This window comes from Phycodurus eques, chromosome 4, assembly GCF_024500275.1.
Source record: "Phycodurus eques isolate BA_2022a chromosome 4, UOR_Pequ_1.1, whole genome shotgun sequence".
Lineage (NCBI taxonomy): Eukaryota > Metazoa > Chordata > Actinopteri > Syngnathiformes > Syngnathidae > Phycodurus > Phycodurus eques.
The window spans coordinates 26,677,281-26,692,099 of record NC_084528.1 but is presented as its reverse complement, the minus strand read 5'-3'; the positions used below and the strand labels follow the sequence as shown (position 1 = coordinate 26,692,099).

The 14,819-nt window shown below is 39.5% G+C and overlaps 1 protein-coding gene across 2 annotated transcripts; it reads right to left on the bottom strand.

Annotated features, from left to right (window-relative positions):
• Nucleotides 1-2,472: 2,472 nt before the first annotated feature.
• LOC133401657 (metalloreductase STEAP4-like) lies at nt 2,473-14,488 on the bottom strand. 2 transcript variants are annotated; one of them, XM_061674885.1, is made up of 10 exons: nt 14,036-14,488; nt 12,290-12,397; nt 11,032-11,102; nt 10,874-10,961; nt 8,522-8,800; nt 8,340-8,434; nt 8,121-8,231; nt 7,429-7,471; nt 7,158-7,322; nt 2,473-4,889 (listed from the first exon to the last, which is right to left on the bottom strand). In XM_061674885.1, the coding sequence occupies exons 1-10, from the start codon at nt 14,240-14,242 to the stop codon at nt 4,638-4,640; spliced, it is 1,419 nt and encodes a 472-aa protein (XP_061530869.1). In that variant the 5' UTR covers nt 14,243-14,488; the 3' UTR covers nt 2,473-4,637. The 2 variants fall into 2 exon arrangements, with proteins under 2 accessions (XP_061530869.1, XP_061530870.1); XM_061674886.1 differs by having other exon boundaries at nt 12,290-12,455; nt 14,036-14,122.
• Nucleotides 14,489-14,819: the final 331 nt, after the last annotated feature.

Sequence of the window (14,819 nt, the reverse complement as noted above, 5' to 3'; positions counted from 1 at the left end):
TCAATTTACAGAACACTTTGGGGACATAAAGACATTGACAAAAAACAATTGTGCAAAAAGATGCAGAGTCCTCTAGCACTTAGAGCAGTTCGAACGACTAATATTGCAGTAGTCCGGTGCAATGACCATTGTGCAAAGGGCGCCGAGACTTCAAGGAGTGTATGCGGTTTAAAGTGACGAGTAGTGCGATCATCTGGGACGATGTTGGTTGTGCAAATGTTGCAGATACTCCTCAATCAGTGTGCAAATGGAGCAGATGCTACTCTGGCATGAGTGGCCAGTATATGCAAATAGTGCAGCATGGCGAGACAACTACAGTGAGTGCACGAGTCATACATAATTGGCCCCACAGAAATGTGACAACGAACTCAAGTCAAAAAATTGCCAGCTTGTTGTAATGGAATTATAGGTTAGGTGTTTAAGAAGCTGAAAACGAATGGTTATTTTCTTTCTTTCTAAATCATTCAGCATTCCTACATCAAAAACAGGCGTCATTACTGGTTGTCTGATAATGTGAATCTACTTTCAAGGAACTATTATGTGAGTAATAAAATAAATAAGTAATAAAAAGTGCTGATACGAGTAGATGAGTCGGATCAGTAGGCGATTTGATCAAGCGTTGGGTGATCTGTGGGGTGCACAGCAGTGACAGCTGGTGGACAGGTGTGGAGTGACACGAATTGGAGGTTAATCAGATAACGTAGAAGCAGAAGTAGGAAGTGAGGAGAATGGAGCAGCTGTCGTTATCAGATCCTCGTCCGCCCCCTGGCACAACATTTACGCAAAAAAAAAACTTTGTTATCCAGCATCTAATAGCATTATCTGCTCACACAATCTGTAATCTCTCATACACCCTCCCCTACTCTTGTATTATCCTCTCTTTATCAAAGAACTGATGTTGATCCCATCTTTATGCATATGTGTGTTTGTGTGTGTGTGTTGAGATTTAAACGAGATTCAAACATTGCCCTGGGAAGCGATAAATCTAATAACGCACAGAGAAACTGTGAAACAAGCTGTCTTACATATTGTAATTTCCACTCGTGTTGAAATTTCACACACCTAGACAACTCTGATACACATAACACGATTATCTAAGGCCTGCTCGAAAAAGTAAATAAACTGCTGCATTGTGGGTAAAAGCTACACATCATGCGCTGTAATGAAGAATTCACCGAGGACTCATCTGTCTAATGTAAAATAGTTTCATAAAAGACAGTTCAGAGTTCACCTGTTGTGATTGTAGGACGTGTGTGAAACCATACGCAGCACAATGCGCAGGAATCCTTGTTATTTTGCTTTCCGACCGTGGAATCCTTCCACAAACGTTGAACGCGCCGACGCTTTGGCCCCACTACAATGCTACTCGACTCGCTTACTTCCGTTTTTTCGGCGTCGTGGCTAACTTTAGGTTTTAAAAGTAAAGAGCTAATTTTTAAAATGTAATGATTAGAAAGTACAGATACGTGGGTTGAAAAAGTAAGGAGTAAAAGTAAAAAGTCGCCAGAAAAGTAAATGGCATGCTAACAGGCTTGCAAGCTAACATGCCAGTCGCCCAATTGCGTCACTGAGCAGTTTAAGTTCTTATACTGTGCGTTCGGAAATGCACAACAAACAAATATCTGGATACACGTGACATGGTCTTTAAACACACAGTTTAATACTTTAACGACTGTTAAGTACTGATAGATTGCTCACGACGGTAGCATGAAAGCAAAAGCGAAAATCACTTCTACTAAGTGATGTACAGTATTCATTGGATCTGAATCTCTTAAATGATAAGTTAAAAAAAAAAAATCTTCAATGAGGCTCCTTCACAGACACAGACCAAATAACAAATTATCTGCTGCCTAACTCTAAATCTCAATGTTCTCCAATAGAACAATTTTAAAAAAATCAAATAAAAAGTTAAATATAAATATATATTTTTTTATTCCTGATGTCATCAATATTTCCATACTTCGCCCTTTGATACTGCATTGATATTTTCCACTTGTCACACTATTTAGTTTCCACTCCCACAGGTGAATATATGCGTCTAACTTAGGCTATTAATGCACTCATGCACGTAAGAACCAAATGCATGCACCTGCTGTGCATATATATTGAAGTTTGATCTCTTATACTAAGAGTAACGTCTCCACCACTCCCCTGCCTCAATTTCTTTGCTTGCCAAGACCTTGGTGCGTCTATACTCTCATATGTAATATAATATTTCCTGGGGTCCTCCTGTGATGGAACACTTGACACGCTCCTCTCGCCATGATAGGATGAGATGTTGTAAAAGTCTTTAAAAAAAAAAAAAAAAACGAGTAAGGAGAAGAAGTTGGCAACTCTGAGCAAACGTTTCCCGGAGAAAGACTTCAGATGAACTCTGGAGACGGATCAGACGCGCACACAAATCTGCAGGGAGTTTATTTGAGTTCACGGACAGGATGCTGTGGAGTCATGGTAAAAAGAAAGACACGACAGTGCAGTGCTAGCACTATGTATTTTAATTGGAAGTTCATTTCACAGTGGTTGAATTCATATGGGAACAGCAGAAGAACAAACGGCGAAGTCAAATCTGAGAGCATAAATCAATAGACTTGAATACAAACAAGTAGATCACCACCATAAGATAAGTTTGGTCCACCAAGATGTTTACCACCAACTTACCCGTATTTTAGCAGACATCTTGCTAACGAAATGTGGATTAATAGTAAATATAGAGAAATTGATGGTTTGAATAGAGAATGCAGTAACTAAAACCCTGTGGGGTATTCCCCACTGAAACTGTACACTTGAAACTTGACTCATCAGGTATAGACAATGCATCCATCCATCCATCCATCCATTTTCTGAGCCGCTTCTCCTCTCGAGGGTCGCGGGCGTGCTGGAGCCTAGCCCAGCTATCATCGGGCAGGAGGCGGGGTACACCCTGAACTGGTTGCCAGCCAATCGCAGATAGACAATGCACTTTATTATTATTATTATATATTTTTTTTTTTTACTTGCTCCATTGCAACTTAGGCTGTATCTGAACTGATAAGTAGATGCAATTTTAATAAAATATGTTCATAAAATAAGTGAGCAGTTGGATGCGTCATTCAACCATTGGCAGTTTAAACAGGAAAAATATTGTTCAGACACCAACCACTAGGCAACTTACTAAAAAACTACAGTATTTGCAGTTTTTTTCCTTCAAATTTCTCCTCCAAGTTCACTGCACAAGTTTGATAACAAAACTCCACAATTAAAATGAAAATTACAAAAGTAACCTGGACGATGAGGGCAGCATGTGGTTAGCTCATCTGCCTCACAGTTCTGAGATTCAGGGTTCAAATCTTTGAAATGAGTTTTTTAAATTTATTTTAAAATATTGTATTTTTTTTGCAGCTTCCTCCCACATTCCGAAAACATTCTTATTAGGTTAATTGAAGACCTGCAAATTTTCTATATGTGTAAACGTTAGTGTGAATGCTTCTTTGTCAAATGTGACCGGCAATTGGCTGGCGACCAGTCCAGGGCGCACGCCGCCCCTCGCCCAAAGGCAGCTGGGATTGGCTCCAATTCACCCTAATGAGGATAAGCACTATAGAAAGTGGGCGCATCTATAGAAGCAGTGGCAGTCCTAGCTTGAAGGGCACCCTGCATGAGACCCCACCCAACACCAACACACACCAATGACAAACACACTTTAGTGGACTTTATAGTTTCTTTTAATAATAAGTAACACAGAAAAGCAAAGAATAATTACAATTAAGGAAACAAACTAAAGCAAAAAACAAAACATACCAATCTTGCATTGCACAAATGGAAAAAAAAAAAAACTTAAGGGAACCTTACTGCACTAATTTTGGATTTCCCCCCCCCCCCCCCAGTGTGCTTTCTTCCTTTTTCTGTTAAGAATTACATTGTTAAATTAATTCAAAAGTTTTGCCTTCTGGCCATGATGCAAAATTGTGACGTCCTTGTGTATTATCTGCTCACCAACTGTGTGGTTGATGCTGATGATGCTGACGCCAGTTCTTGGGACATGCTTGACCTCAAGTTGCTTTTCATTGACTTGAGCTTTGAAAAGATCTTCTCTGCTTGAGCCGCAGACAAAGCGTTTCAAAGACCAGTCCAGAAGGTGACTTCACCAAGGAGCACAAATTCCCCATAAAAGTGTAAATGACTGACATTGTAATATATTGTGGATTCACCTTTAGCTTTTGTAGCTGCTTTCAAGAGTGTCCATTCATGCTTGCTGAACCAGGGAGCGGAATAATAAACAACACGACAGTCTGCTGCTACATATTCTAACGTTCATATAACATTCATGCTTACTCTGGCGGTTCCGTCAAAGAGGGGCCCACTGCCCCTCAAAGCAGAGAGTCAGCAGGAACATTATCATCCCAAATCACACTGACAAACTTGAAAAACAGCGCTATAAAATGAGATTATGATTTCCTTTATGTCCATTAATTTCACATTTGAATCACTACTGCATGAGAAAAAGCAACAAGTCACACAAGCGCCATCTGCGGGACACGGTGGGGCATTTCCCCACTTGCCCCTAAGACAAAGTTGCCAGCTGCTCAATCTGTTTTCAATGTTAATTCCCGTTCATTCCAACAAACCTCTATATATGTCTATTTTGCGGCACGCCGTTCCTACAATAGAAATGTTTTCTCCTCGCCAGGTTCAGTCCTCTCCCAGCCCCGACGAATGCGGGTGACGGTCCGATCCACGCAAGGCAGGAGGAGCAGCAGCTTTAGCGCCAGCACCACGGAGGGCACCACCATACTGAGCAAGTAGCCTGGCGGTGTGTACCACTTGTACGTGGAGGGCCGCAGAAATCTGTCCCAGCCGTACAAGTAAGTGTGAAGGGTACAGAGGAATAAGGTCAGGTAGCCCAGCTTTGACTGGAAAACAAGAAAGTGAGTAATCAACACACACACAAACACAGAATTATAAGATCAGTGGGCTATAGTGTAAAGCACCAGCCTTTTAACCTTTTGCTCACACACAGACACATACATGCATGCACATACACGCGCACGCAAGCTTGCACACGGACAAAGCACTTGTAGATCCAAGCCACTGACCGAGGATAAGGTATTGCCTCTAAATTGCATTTGATGAATAACATTAACATTTAAACTACCACTCGAATTTGCGCTGGAGTAAAGAGAAAGTGTGTGTGGAATGTGAAGATGAGCTTCACATGACCCACTTACATTTATGAATGACTTAATGAGGCGGATTATATTTTACGTTGATCAAAGTAGGAAAAGGCCAAACAGCCCAGAGTAAAGAACCAAAAATTTTAAAAATTTAAAAAATATATATTGTTCTATTGTTTTTTTTTTTTTTTTTTTTACTTTTAGAGACTCCGGGAGATTTATTGCCATTCCCCAAGGTACAGAGTAGTCCAAGAAGATTGGAATGTTTGTTCATTTTCCCCCCACTCAAAACTCAAGTCAGGTTTTGTGAAGAAAAAGGGCCCATAGTCAAAGTCGAAAGTATGATAAAAACATAAATGTGTTCCCGAACTTGTGGAAACATGAATTATTGAAGTATAATACAACAAAATGTGCTTAGTTCGTAGCTCATTAACATGATCTAACCTGTCGGTAATTAGTATGTCCTGCAAGTAACCACTTTTCTTGCAAGTCCAGTAGTTTCTCTAATTTTCCACACCATGTGAATCTCAGCGATATGTCAGTACGACGCGTCGGTATTGAAGATTTTTTTTTTTATTATTTCAACCACATTGGAAAATATTACCAGCAGGCAAATTGAAAGTGGATACCAACTGTTCCTTTCTAATTATTTTCAGCATGGATGCATTTGGAGAATCATCAGGCTAGTTGTGGCTCACAGTTTTTCAAGGTGCAAGGCTGGATCCAAGCTGGCGTCATACTAATTTGTCTGAAATGCCCCAACAATATACTAGTAGCCTGTATTTCATACTCAGCGACTGCCAACTCTGTTGGCGACGGAAAGGTGTGAAGCAGTTTGTCTCGTTCACTTTTTATTTTCTTTTTAAATAAGTGAGCGCAAATTTAAGTGGAGCACAGCCGCTGTGCCACTTTATCGTTTGATAAGTTAGCCTAAAATGCCTGATTGTCAATCAACCAATTGAACTGTATATAAGGCTTTTTTATACTGAAATTGTGGCACAGTGCTTTACACAATGACACAATAAACAGGCAAACACCCACAAGTCTTTCAGAGATGGCAGCTGAAATCAAATCACAAAAGAACGCAAAACCCATCATCGTCGAGGCGGCCCTAAAGGCGGGTTAAAACAAAACAAAGATCACAAAAATGTATTCATGCACTAACTAAACTAAAGCAGCCGAAAATACAAAAAGAGACAAATAATCATTATTAATAACAAATAATTATAATAAGAAGAATGAATTGTAATGATGTAATTATTTGGAAAAATATAGAAAACGTGAAAGGGCCGTATAAAAATAGAAAACAATAAAACCAGACTTAACAGAACTGATTTGAGAAATAATAATAATAATAATAATAATAATAACATAATGATGACAATGACAATGATGAACAAAAGCCAGACTCCAACTACCTCAGATCCTGACAATGGGGCCGTAAACTCATTTTTCCCAGTCAATTAAAAAGAAAAATCTAAGATGTAAAATAAACTGTACTTTAAAAAAAATCAATTTTTTTTGCTTAGCGGGAAAAAAAAAAAAAAATCGAAACTCGCAACTACACTGTTTGGAAAGTGCAGGCGGTGACCTTTAAAAGGTTCATTTGTGAGTCAATGTGTGCATAATGAAGTGACACAAGCTAGCCTTTGAGAGCTGTTTGCTTCATAAGAAATCTTCCAACTGCACTAATGTAGCACTCACAGACGCCTAATCCGACATTGCGTGGCTACACACACAAATACAGTCGCGCATATGCAGGCGCAGACCGTTGCATAATGAGAAGTCCGTTGGGGAGCTGCTGAGCGAAGTAACAGCTTGAACCTCGGTGGGGAAAAAAATCCCCAGACATATTCCTCCAGTTATGACTGCCAATGTTTTTGGTAAACAAGGTGCAGGGATTTTGCCCGGCCGCTCGCACGGCGTCAGTACACACGGCACACTGGACCTTTGTATTGAGAGTCAACAAACATTCAAATAAAGTGCGCACACGCGTCAAGTGACTACCTGTACGTAGCTGAATTCCCTCCAGCTGAGAGCGTTGCTAACTGAAGGCAGGGATGTTATTCCCAGCAGGACGTACAGGCCAAATCCCAAAATGCCCACAGAGAGGTAAGAGTCCGATCTCCAGCCCACTGTCGTGTCGAACTTTACCGTTTGGTTCTCCTTGATCTAAACACGGGGGCGGGGGGAGAGAAATAAACACAAGGCCGGGCTTTGTATACTGATGCAAGAATATCCTGATATTCTTTTCACAAGCTTCAAAAACGCAACTTACCAGTGTGATAATGTATTCCCAACTCTTGAATCTCACATAATACCTGTAAAATAAAATTTTAAAAAAATAAAAATAAAAAAAGACATTCAATATTCTTGCTAATGCACAAGCAATAATTTCATGTTCTATAATACCATCAATCTTTGCTGGGTCCAATACTGATACCAGCTAGATTTTTCCATTGACATTTTTCCAAGTCATCCATTGATGTTCTTTTAAAATCTTTTGTTATATGAATGACAGTTATGTGTTTATACTCTATGTTCAATGAAATCAAATATAGTTACTTTTCACTGTGTTCCTGTTAATAATATACCCTGCATTAGCCCTCGAATGACAGAAGTATCAAAAGTATCGCTAATTTGATTAGAAAATTGATTCTAGAGTGTAAAAATCTGATATTGGAGGCATTGATACTTTATTATTGATCCGCACATCACTATTTTGCAGAACGTTCAAATTACACAGTGGCACATACAGTCCAGCTTTTTTTTTTTTTTTTTTTTACATTTACATTATTGCACCTTATTACCTTATTATCACACCACCTCATGAATTTAACTATTTATGAAAACGACTACTAGTATCTTATTGTTAGAAACATGCACTAGCCTGAATGTACAATAAAAATAAACAATCGGCAACATCGAATCTGTATCCTGAAAATATAAATGATGTTTACTGTAAAGCACCTCATTGGGATGAGAAGTGTGTAGAGTACGTGTAGAAAGGCAAAGGCGAGAGCCAGCAGTCCCAGCTGCTTCCTGCACAGCATCCAGCGGTCCAACCAATCAGGGAAGCGCCTGGAAGAGCAATATACATACATAGCTGTACGGTCCTATTTTGTGTTTTTATTAACAATGTACTAAAACAAGTCAGTACAGGACAGCCATCCTTTTCCGATGTCTTACCTGTACTTGGTTCCCCTGTAAATCTGAAGGAAGGCAGCTATAATGCCGGGCAGGTAACACAAGGACAACATGATGAGCGACACAATGGGGCACACCTAAAAGACACAAAATGCACACAACCGCTTGAATTTACACCCAAAGGTTACTTTTAAACGTTTTTAAAAAATCAATCAAATGTGGACCTTGTTGGCCAGGGACACCATGATTCTGAAGGAGATGTCTTTCCCCTGAACCACGTAGGCGTAGATGACATCTCTGATGAGCTCGTAAAAGAAGAAGAAGGCGGTAAGGCCGACGGCAATTTGGAGAGGCAGCCTCCAGTCGGGGAACAGCTGCAGGGGGGAGTCCTCCAGCTCTTGGGCTGCCGACAGAGAGCCCCTGTCCAAAACTGTGAGGCCCATCTTGGTGGCCACCTCGGCGACAGCCCGCTTTGCCTCCGCACTGTTGCCACACACGTACACCTGCAATATCCCAGAAATAGGCAAATATATACATTAGGGTGACACTAAAAAGGACACACAAAAAAAAGGAAAAGTTATAGAAATTTCTTCATCCTATGGGAATAAAGTTGTGTTTTCTTTTGGGGAAAAAAGACTGGAAGAGAAATTAGGAAAAAGTCACACTTTTTGCCAAGTGAATTTTTAAATTTCCACACCGAGGTCACGTGCGTCCATTCGAGGCAATCAAGCGCTGCCTATATTTCCTACAAACTTCACACACGTCGCTTCAAAGTGTTGATATTGATCATCTGATATTAATGCGGCAAAAGATCGAAAGGTTTATTTTAAGGCTGTTATTTCTTTTTAAAACCTATACTAAAATATGAGAGAGACATTGTTATCTTTACGCAGACTGCAAACTGCTTCCTTTCATAAAACACTCACACTATTAATTCTCATAATATTGGGCCTTTTTTCCTCGAAAAAAAACCCTCATTTTATTTTATTGATTATATTTATTTAAAAAGGGACTGTGCGTAATGAATGTTCTCATGTTAATATGCCAAATTATAGTCCTGGGCTTTCCCCCCATTTGTACTCCCTTGGCAGGTTGATGCAAGTATAAATGCAGTAAACACATGTACACCGATCCTTCGGCGCTCATGTGCAAAAGAGAGAAGTGCGTACTGTAAAGTGCTGATGCCTGTAATACTGTATAAAGAGCAACTATAAGATAAAAGGAACTTTATTTAGTCTAGTAAAATTAGAGCCTTTTTCATAGGAACAAACTACCTTTATTTTAGGGCAAATATGACTTTATTGTAATAAGATTACAGCATTTTACTTTTTTTTCTTGTCACTGTGGCTCTCGTTCTCTCCCTTTTCTCTTTTGTCGTAAACAAGACACAATGCAATAATACTGTCGCTATATTGGGAAAACAAAACTCAATATTTAGCTCGCTGAATAAGGAGAATTTAAAGAAGTAGCCTTCTTGCGCACTAAGCATACAGTGAAATTAAAAATTAACATACAAAAAATAAAATAAAAATAATTCCAAAATATAACCATAGTAATACAGTCAGGGGGAAATGTTTTGGAACATAACAATCATCATATAATATGTCATATAAGTTCAAAGCAGCATAATTCGTAGTTTGATGATTTACCTACCTTATTACAATTACATCAACAAGATGTAAATATTCAATGCAACATTCGATCTAATGAGATCCAACACATGAGCAATAACTCAAGCCTTGACCAAGATAATAATAAACCTCAATTTCAACTGACCCTATCAGTGAAGTATTAAATAAAAAATATAGCATATTATATTTTAGTTGTAGGTTGCAGCGAGGCGCATTATACAAGTTAGTTAGTAATTAGTTACTTAGTTGGTATGAGAGTTACAAAAAAACATTAGAAAGGGCTTTCAGTGTGATGCAGTGCAATTGTACAGCAATGCAAACTGCAAGTAAATGAACAACAATCGGCCAACGGTGCTCCAAATACACCAACAAACACGTGCGCGTGCACACACACACGCACACACACATATGGTCTTCGCGGTCCTTTGGGAGTGTTCAAACGGATCCGAATGAAACAAAAAATACCCACATATGCTGCAGTTTCGCAGTACAGAGCGAGAAAGCGAAACGTGTGATGGGACGCTCAGATCCAAGAGTGACTTTGAGTTAATTGATTCAAGGATACATCTGACGTGGCTCTCGCAGCAAAGACACAAGGCCGACTCGTCATATTTGGCCGCCGTCGCTCGGAAATGGTTTGATCCGAACTTCAAAATGAGTTAATAATATAATTTGGACTGAGGTTCTTTCCATTATTTTTAACTTGTTGGTCAGCACCCCACTGAGGGAACACATCAGATTCTTGCCAAAGGCTCGTAGCTCTGCAGTGCGCTGAAATTACTGAATAATTCCCCTCAAAATCGATAGGCTTAATATTTCAAAACGCCCCATCTTAAAAACGTGGAAGTAAATGAATTTGTTGTAAATTTTGATACTCTTTATAAGGGAAAAAAACCAAATCATTACTGCTTTCGAAACTTCAAGCACGTAGACCGTAGTTTGTACCTGTCTACAAGCGTCGGAGGGTCCGTTCTGAAGAGCCCAGGCCGACAAGGTGTTAAAGGCTTTCACCACATGACATCCGGGAAGTAGTCTGCACAGCAAACATTGTTGGCGATTCAAACATGAGGCATATTAAAGATGCATGCTTCAGTGGCCCTTACCTCTGCAAATATGCAGCATTGGCCTCCGGGTACAGATTCTTTTCAGGGTTGTTGCTGACATCCACCAGCACCTTAGCACCAAAAAGTGGGGTGGAAGATAATCAAATAGATGAGAGACTGAGTAAAAAAACTAACAAACAAAAAACAAACAAGGAAAGACTAAGATGAGGTAACACTAACGAGGAAAAAGCACTAGAGTGGAAAAAGAATGTTCAGAGGTTGCTCAAGAGTACGGATGGGTGAGTACCGATGCCGGGTATCGGTATCGGGTCGATATCGACCTTACTTGAAGGTATCGGGTACTCGTGAAGGTTGCCGATGCCAACCACTGATGAACTTGAGGCATAAAGAAAACGTCTGACGTCGTGCAAGTCCTCCTTGCCAGTAGGTGGCGCTACACTGTGGCAGTTTGACACATCGGTGAATCATTTTGCACATCGGCGAATCATTTTGCATGTCAAAAAGAAAGGAAGGTCTTTGTTACTAATCATCTGTCATTGTGTTAATTGAAATTTGATGTATCACAAGTGATAGTGAGGCTATTGGAACTTAGTATTGGTAGCGGTGAGTACTCAGCAGTGAATATTCGTACTGTTATCTGTCTGGAAAAAAGGGATTCGCACATCCCTACTTGGGAGTATCCTTTACCTCCTACCACCAAAGAGTTATTTATTTTTTTAACTGATTGATTATTAGCAAGAGCTCACCAAACTACACAAACGAATAATATTGTGACTTCTTTCCTCAAATTCTGTGACCGCAATATGACCAGTTTCTCATCTTTTAAAACCCTAACCCTAACTCTTCTGTACACTGCTGTGTGGGGTTTACACGTGCACACAAAGCTCATCTTGGTCAAATTAACAAAAGAAACAAAAAAGACAATGCAGTTAAGTGTGGAGTAACTTTCAGTATTTCCCAACTAACCACTAACTAAAGTGAAATGAAATGGAAGAGATGCAGTAGAAATTGGTTATCCTACCAGGTCCAATTCTTGTAGTGTTTTTCATGTTTTCTGGGGACTTTTATGCACAATCCTGTTTTCAATTAAATGTTTTCTTGGAAACAAAAAAAATTGCATGAAAATGTTTGCTATTGACTCTTGATTAAGTAGCTGTATAATGTTAATGACGAGACAATTTGGACTGTAATTGCTGGAAGACGGATTCGACAAAAAGCGATTTCTGCAATCAGCGTGTTGATGATTTTTTTTTTTTTTTATTAATAGCACAGTGTGCACATTAGTCAAGATAAATACCTTCCCGTCCAGTTGTGAGCTGAGTGTCTCCATGAAGCTGTAATGTTCTCTTTGTATGCATACGAAGACCACGCCGGCCAACTGGGCTGCGGCTGCGTAGCTCATCGCCTACGTTGCGCACACAGCACACAACAAAACACGTGGTAGCACACATTCATTAGTGCTTCTGTGACACACACACACACACACAGACACACATATGCATTAGACATTTTCCAATGTTTCCGTTTTTACGATAATTGTGTGCTTTTATTATTATTTTTTTTTTACCTCAACGTTGTAAATTGTGAGATGCCTAACTAATTTTCATTGTTCCTGTAACAGTGACAATAAAGCTCAATTCTATTGTCTTCTATTTTATTCTTGTATTATAATATTATCAGATATTTGGGTGGGACAAAAACAAGAAATTAGCACCAATTCGGTGAAATGGCCCACAGACTATTCTATACAAATGGAAAAGAACATTTTGTTTTGTCATAATCAACAAAATGATATTATTTTAAAATGATATTTGTATGAAACATGGCCACTGAACAGGTAAAATAACCAGAATGTTGTATTCTGTAGTTCCAGTTAGTACCCACAAAGTTTCCAACTTTCCAGAATGTACATGACTCATTCACGCACATCATTTTGCTACAAAGTCCCTTCGGTGTCTTCATCAGAATCATTCAGCGATCGTGAAAATATAACAGAATAATGAAACTCTGAGGTCTTATAATAAATGGCCAAACATTTGCACACATACCAGTACAATGATGAGTCGCTTAAAATGTGTTTCTTTCCTTTCTACCATTTTTTTGCTTTAGATTTACAAAATGTTGGCATGTCGCACACACTGCTCTGCTAACTACAGTGTGTGTATAATAAGTGGTTCCCATGACACTGAATCGAAACATGTTACCTTGGTCTAATTGTCCACAAGTTATTTGATTTTGAAAAAAAAAAAATGTAAAAAAAGGCATTTTCATCTTGCCTATTCTAGTTTCATAATCACTATTGATTATTTTGCACGTGTGCCAGATCATTATGAGGTAACTGCCCCTGGAAGAAACCCTCTGATGTTTTCAGTAACATTCTTCAATGGAGGCTGAAACAGCAGAGAGTTGTTTGTTGCTTGTTGCAGAATAAATATTTCCACTCCGGTTTTCATACTTTTCATCATATTACGTGTTCAGTTGGATGTTTTCAAGCTCTGTTTTAGTGAAATGTCAATGGATATCAAAATTCCCCAATATATTTGTTCAACAGTACACAGTCAGCTCATTGACGTAATTGGCGCTAATTGAATTTCCACCATATGCCCATAAACATGCTAACGTTAGCCAAACATGTCCACCCTGTCAGCAAGCTCATACACTTATGGTGATATTGACTCCTAAAAAGATGGGATGAAAACAAAACGCCCTTTGTGCAGGAGACATGCAGAGAACCACGGATATAAACACTGAGTCAAATTATGAGAAAGTTTTTTGTATTCATACTCACAGTTTCTAACTTCCCTAAATTATGTAACCATGCACATCTCTTATTTTATTCACCAACGTAAAAAAGGATGAAAACAAAATACTCTGAAGCAGCAGAAATATAGAAAAACACTGGTATTATCTGGGAAGTTTAACTCAGCTGATAAGGTTTTCTTTTCTTTTTTTTGAAGGTGTGTTAGTTTGTTTTTTTTCCCAGGAAGACATTTTTTTTTTTTTTTTGGAACTTCAGAACCAACACGGCGAGCACGTGCGTTACCTGAGCTCCATGAGGCAAAGGGCCGCAGCCGAGCGGTCTGCGGCTGCCGTACACGACTTTGTAGCCCGTCTGCAGCAGGCGCTGGCCCAGGGAGCGTCCCATATCTCCCGTCCCAAAAACGCACACGGCCTCCCGCTCTGAGGTGACCGCTGCTCCTCCTCCCAGAGGATGCAGAGACACGCTCACTGGCTTCACCTCTTTTGACATTGGCCTAGTTTTTCTAAAGTCCAGCAAACGCAGCGGTGAGCTATTGATGGTCAACACTGATTCCCCCAAAAATAATAAGAATAATAAACCAATTTATCCTGAAAGAAGTCCCTTCTTGATCGTATTTATCCGTAGTGTTGATGTCTTCTTCTGCCACATCACGCTGTTGACTTTCAGATTTTGGTTTTTGTATTTGCTTTTTTCCCCCTCCCATTTTAAGGATGGGCTCAGGGTGAAGTCTTTCCCAACTGTGATACTCTGTGGCCATAGGTGGGAGGTGCATGTTTGTCCTGAACCCATAATAACTCTGCTCTTTGTGTGTGTGTGTGTGTGTGTGTGTGTTTCAAATGTCTGCGTCTGGTTTCAAATGTCTTCTGGGAAACCACCAGTTTGTCTCTTAAAAACATCATCAGTTCCCGCTCACTGTGGTATTTCTTGCATTGTGAAATCATTCTAAGCCGAAATGGTAATGAGTAATAAATTATATATTTTTTAATTGCCTCATTTCAGGAATTCCTGGCGAGAGGCTCATCCGGAACATTAGCAAACATGGGTTGGACAGAAAGTGGAATGCTCC

Excerpts from the sequence above, each read along its gene's own strand:
- LOC133401657 (XM_061674885.1), bottom strand. The coding sequence starts at position 14,242 with ATGTCAAAAGAGGTGAAGCCAGTGAGCGTGTCTCTGCATCCTCTGGGA. Across the intron at positions 8,435-8,521 it reads TGGTGTCCCTGGCCAACAAG|GTGTGCCCCATTGTGTCGCT; the intron begins GTCCACATTTGA and ends TGTGTCTTTTAG. Across the intron at positions 7,472-8,120 it reads ACACTTCTCATCCCAATGAG|GTATTATGTGAGATTCAAGA; the intron begins GTGCTTTACAGT and ends TTTATTTTACAG.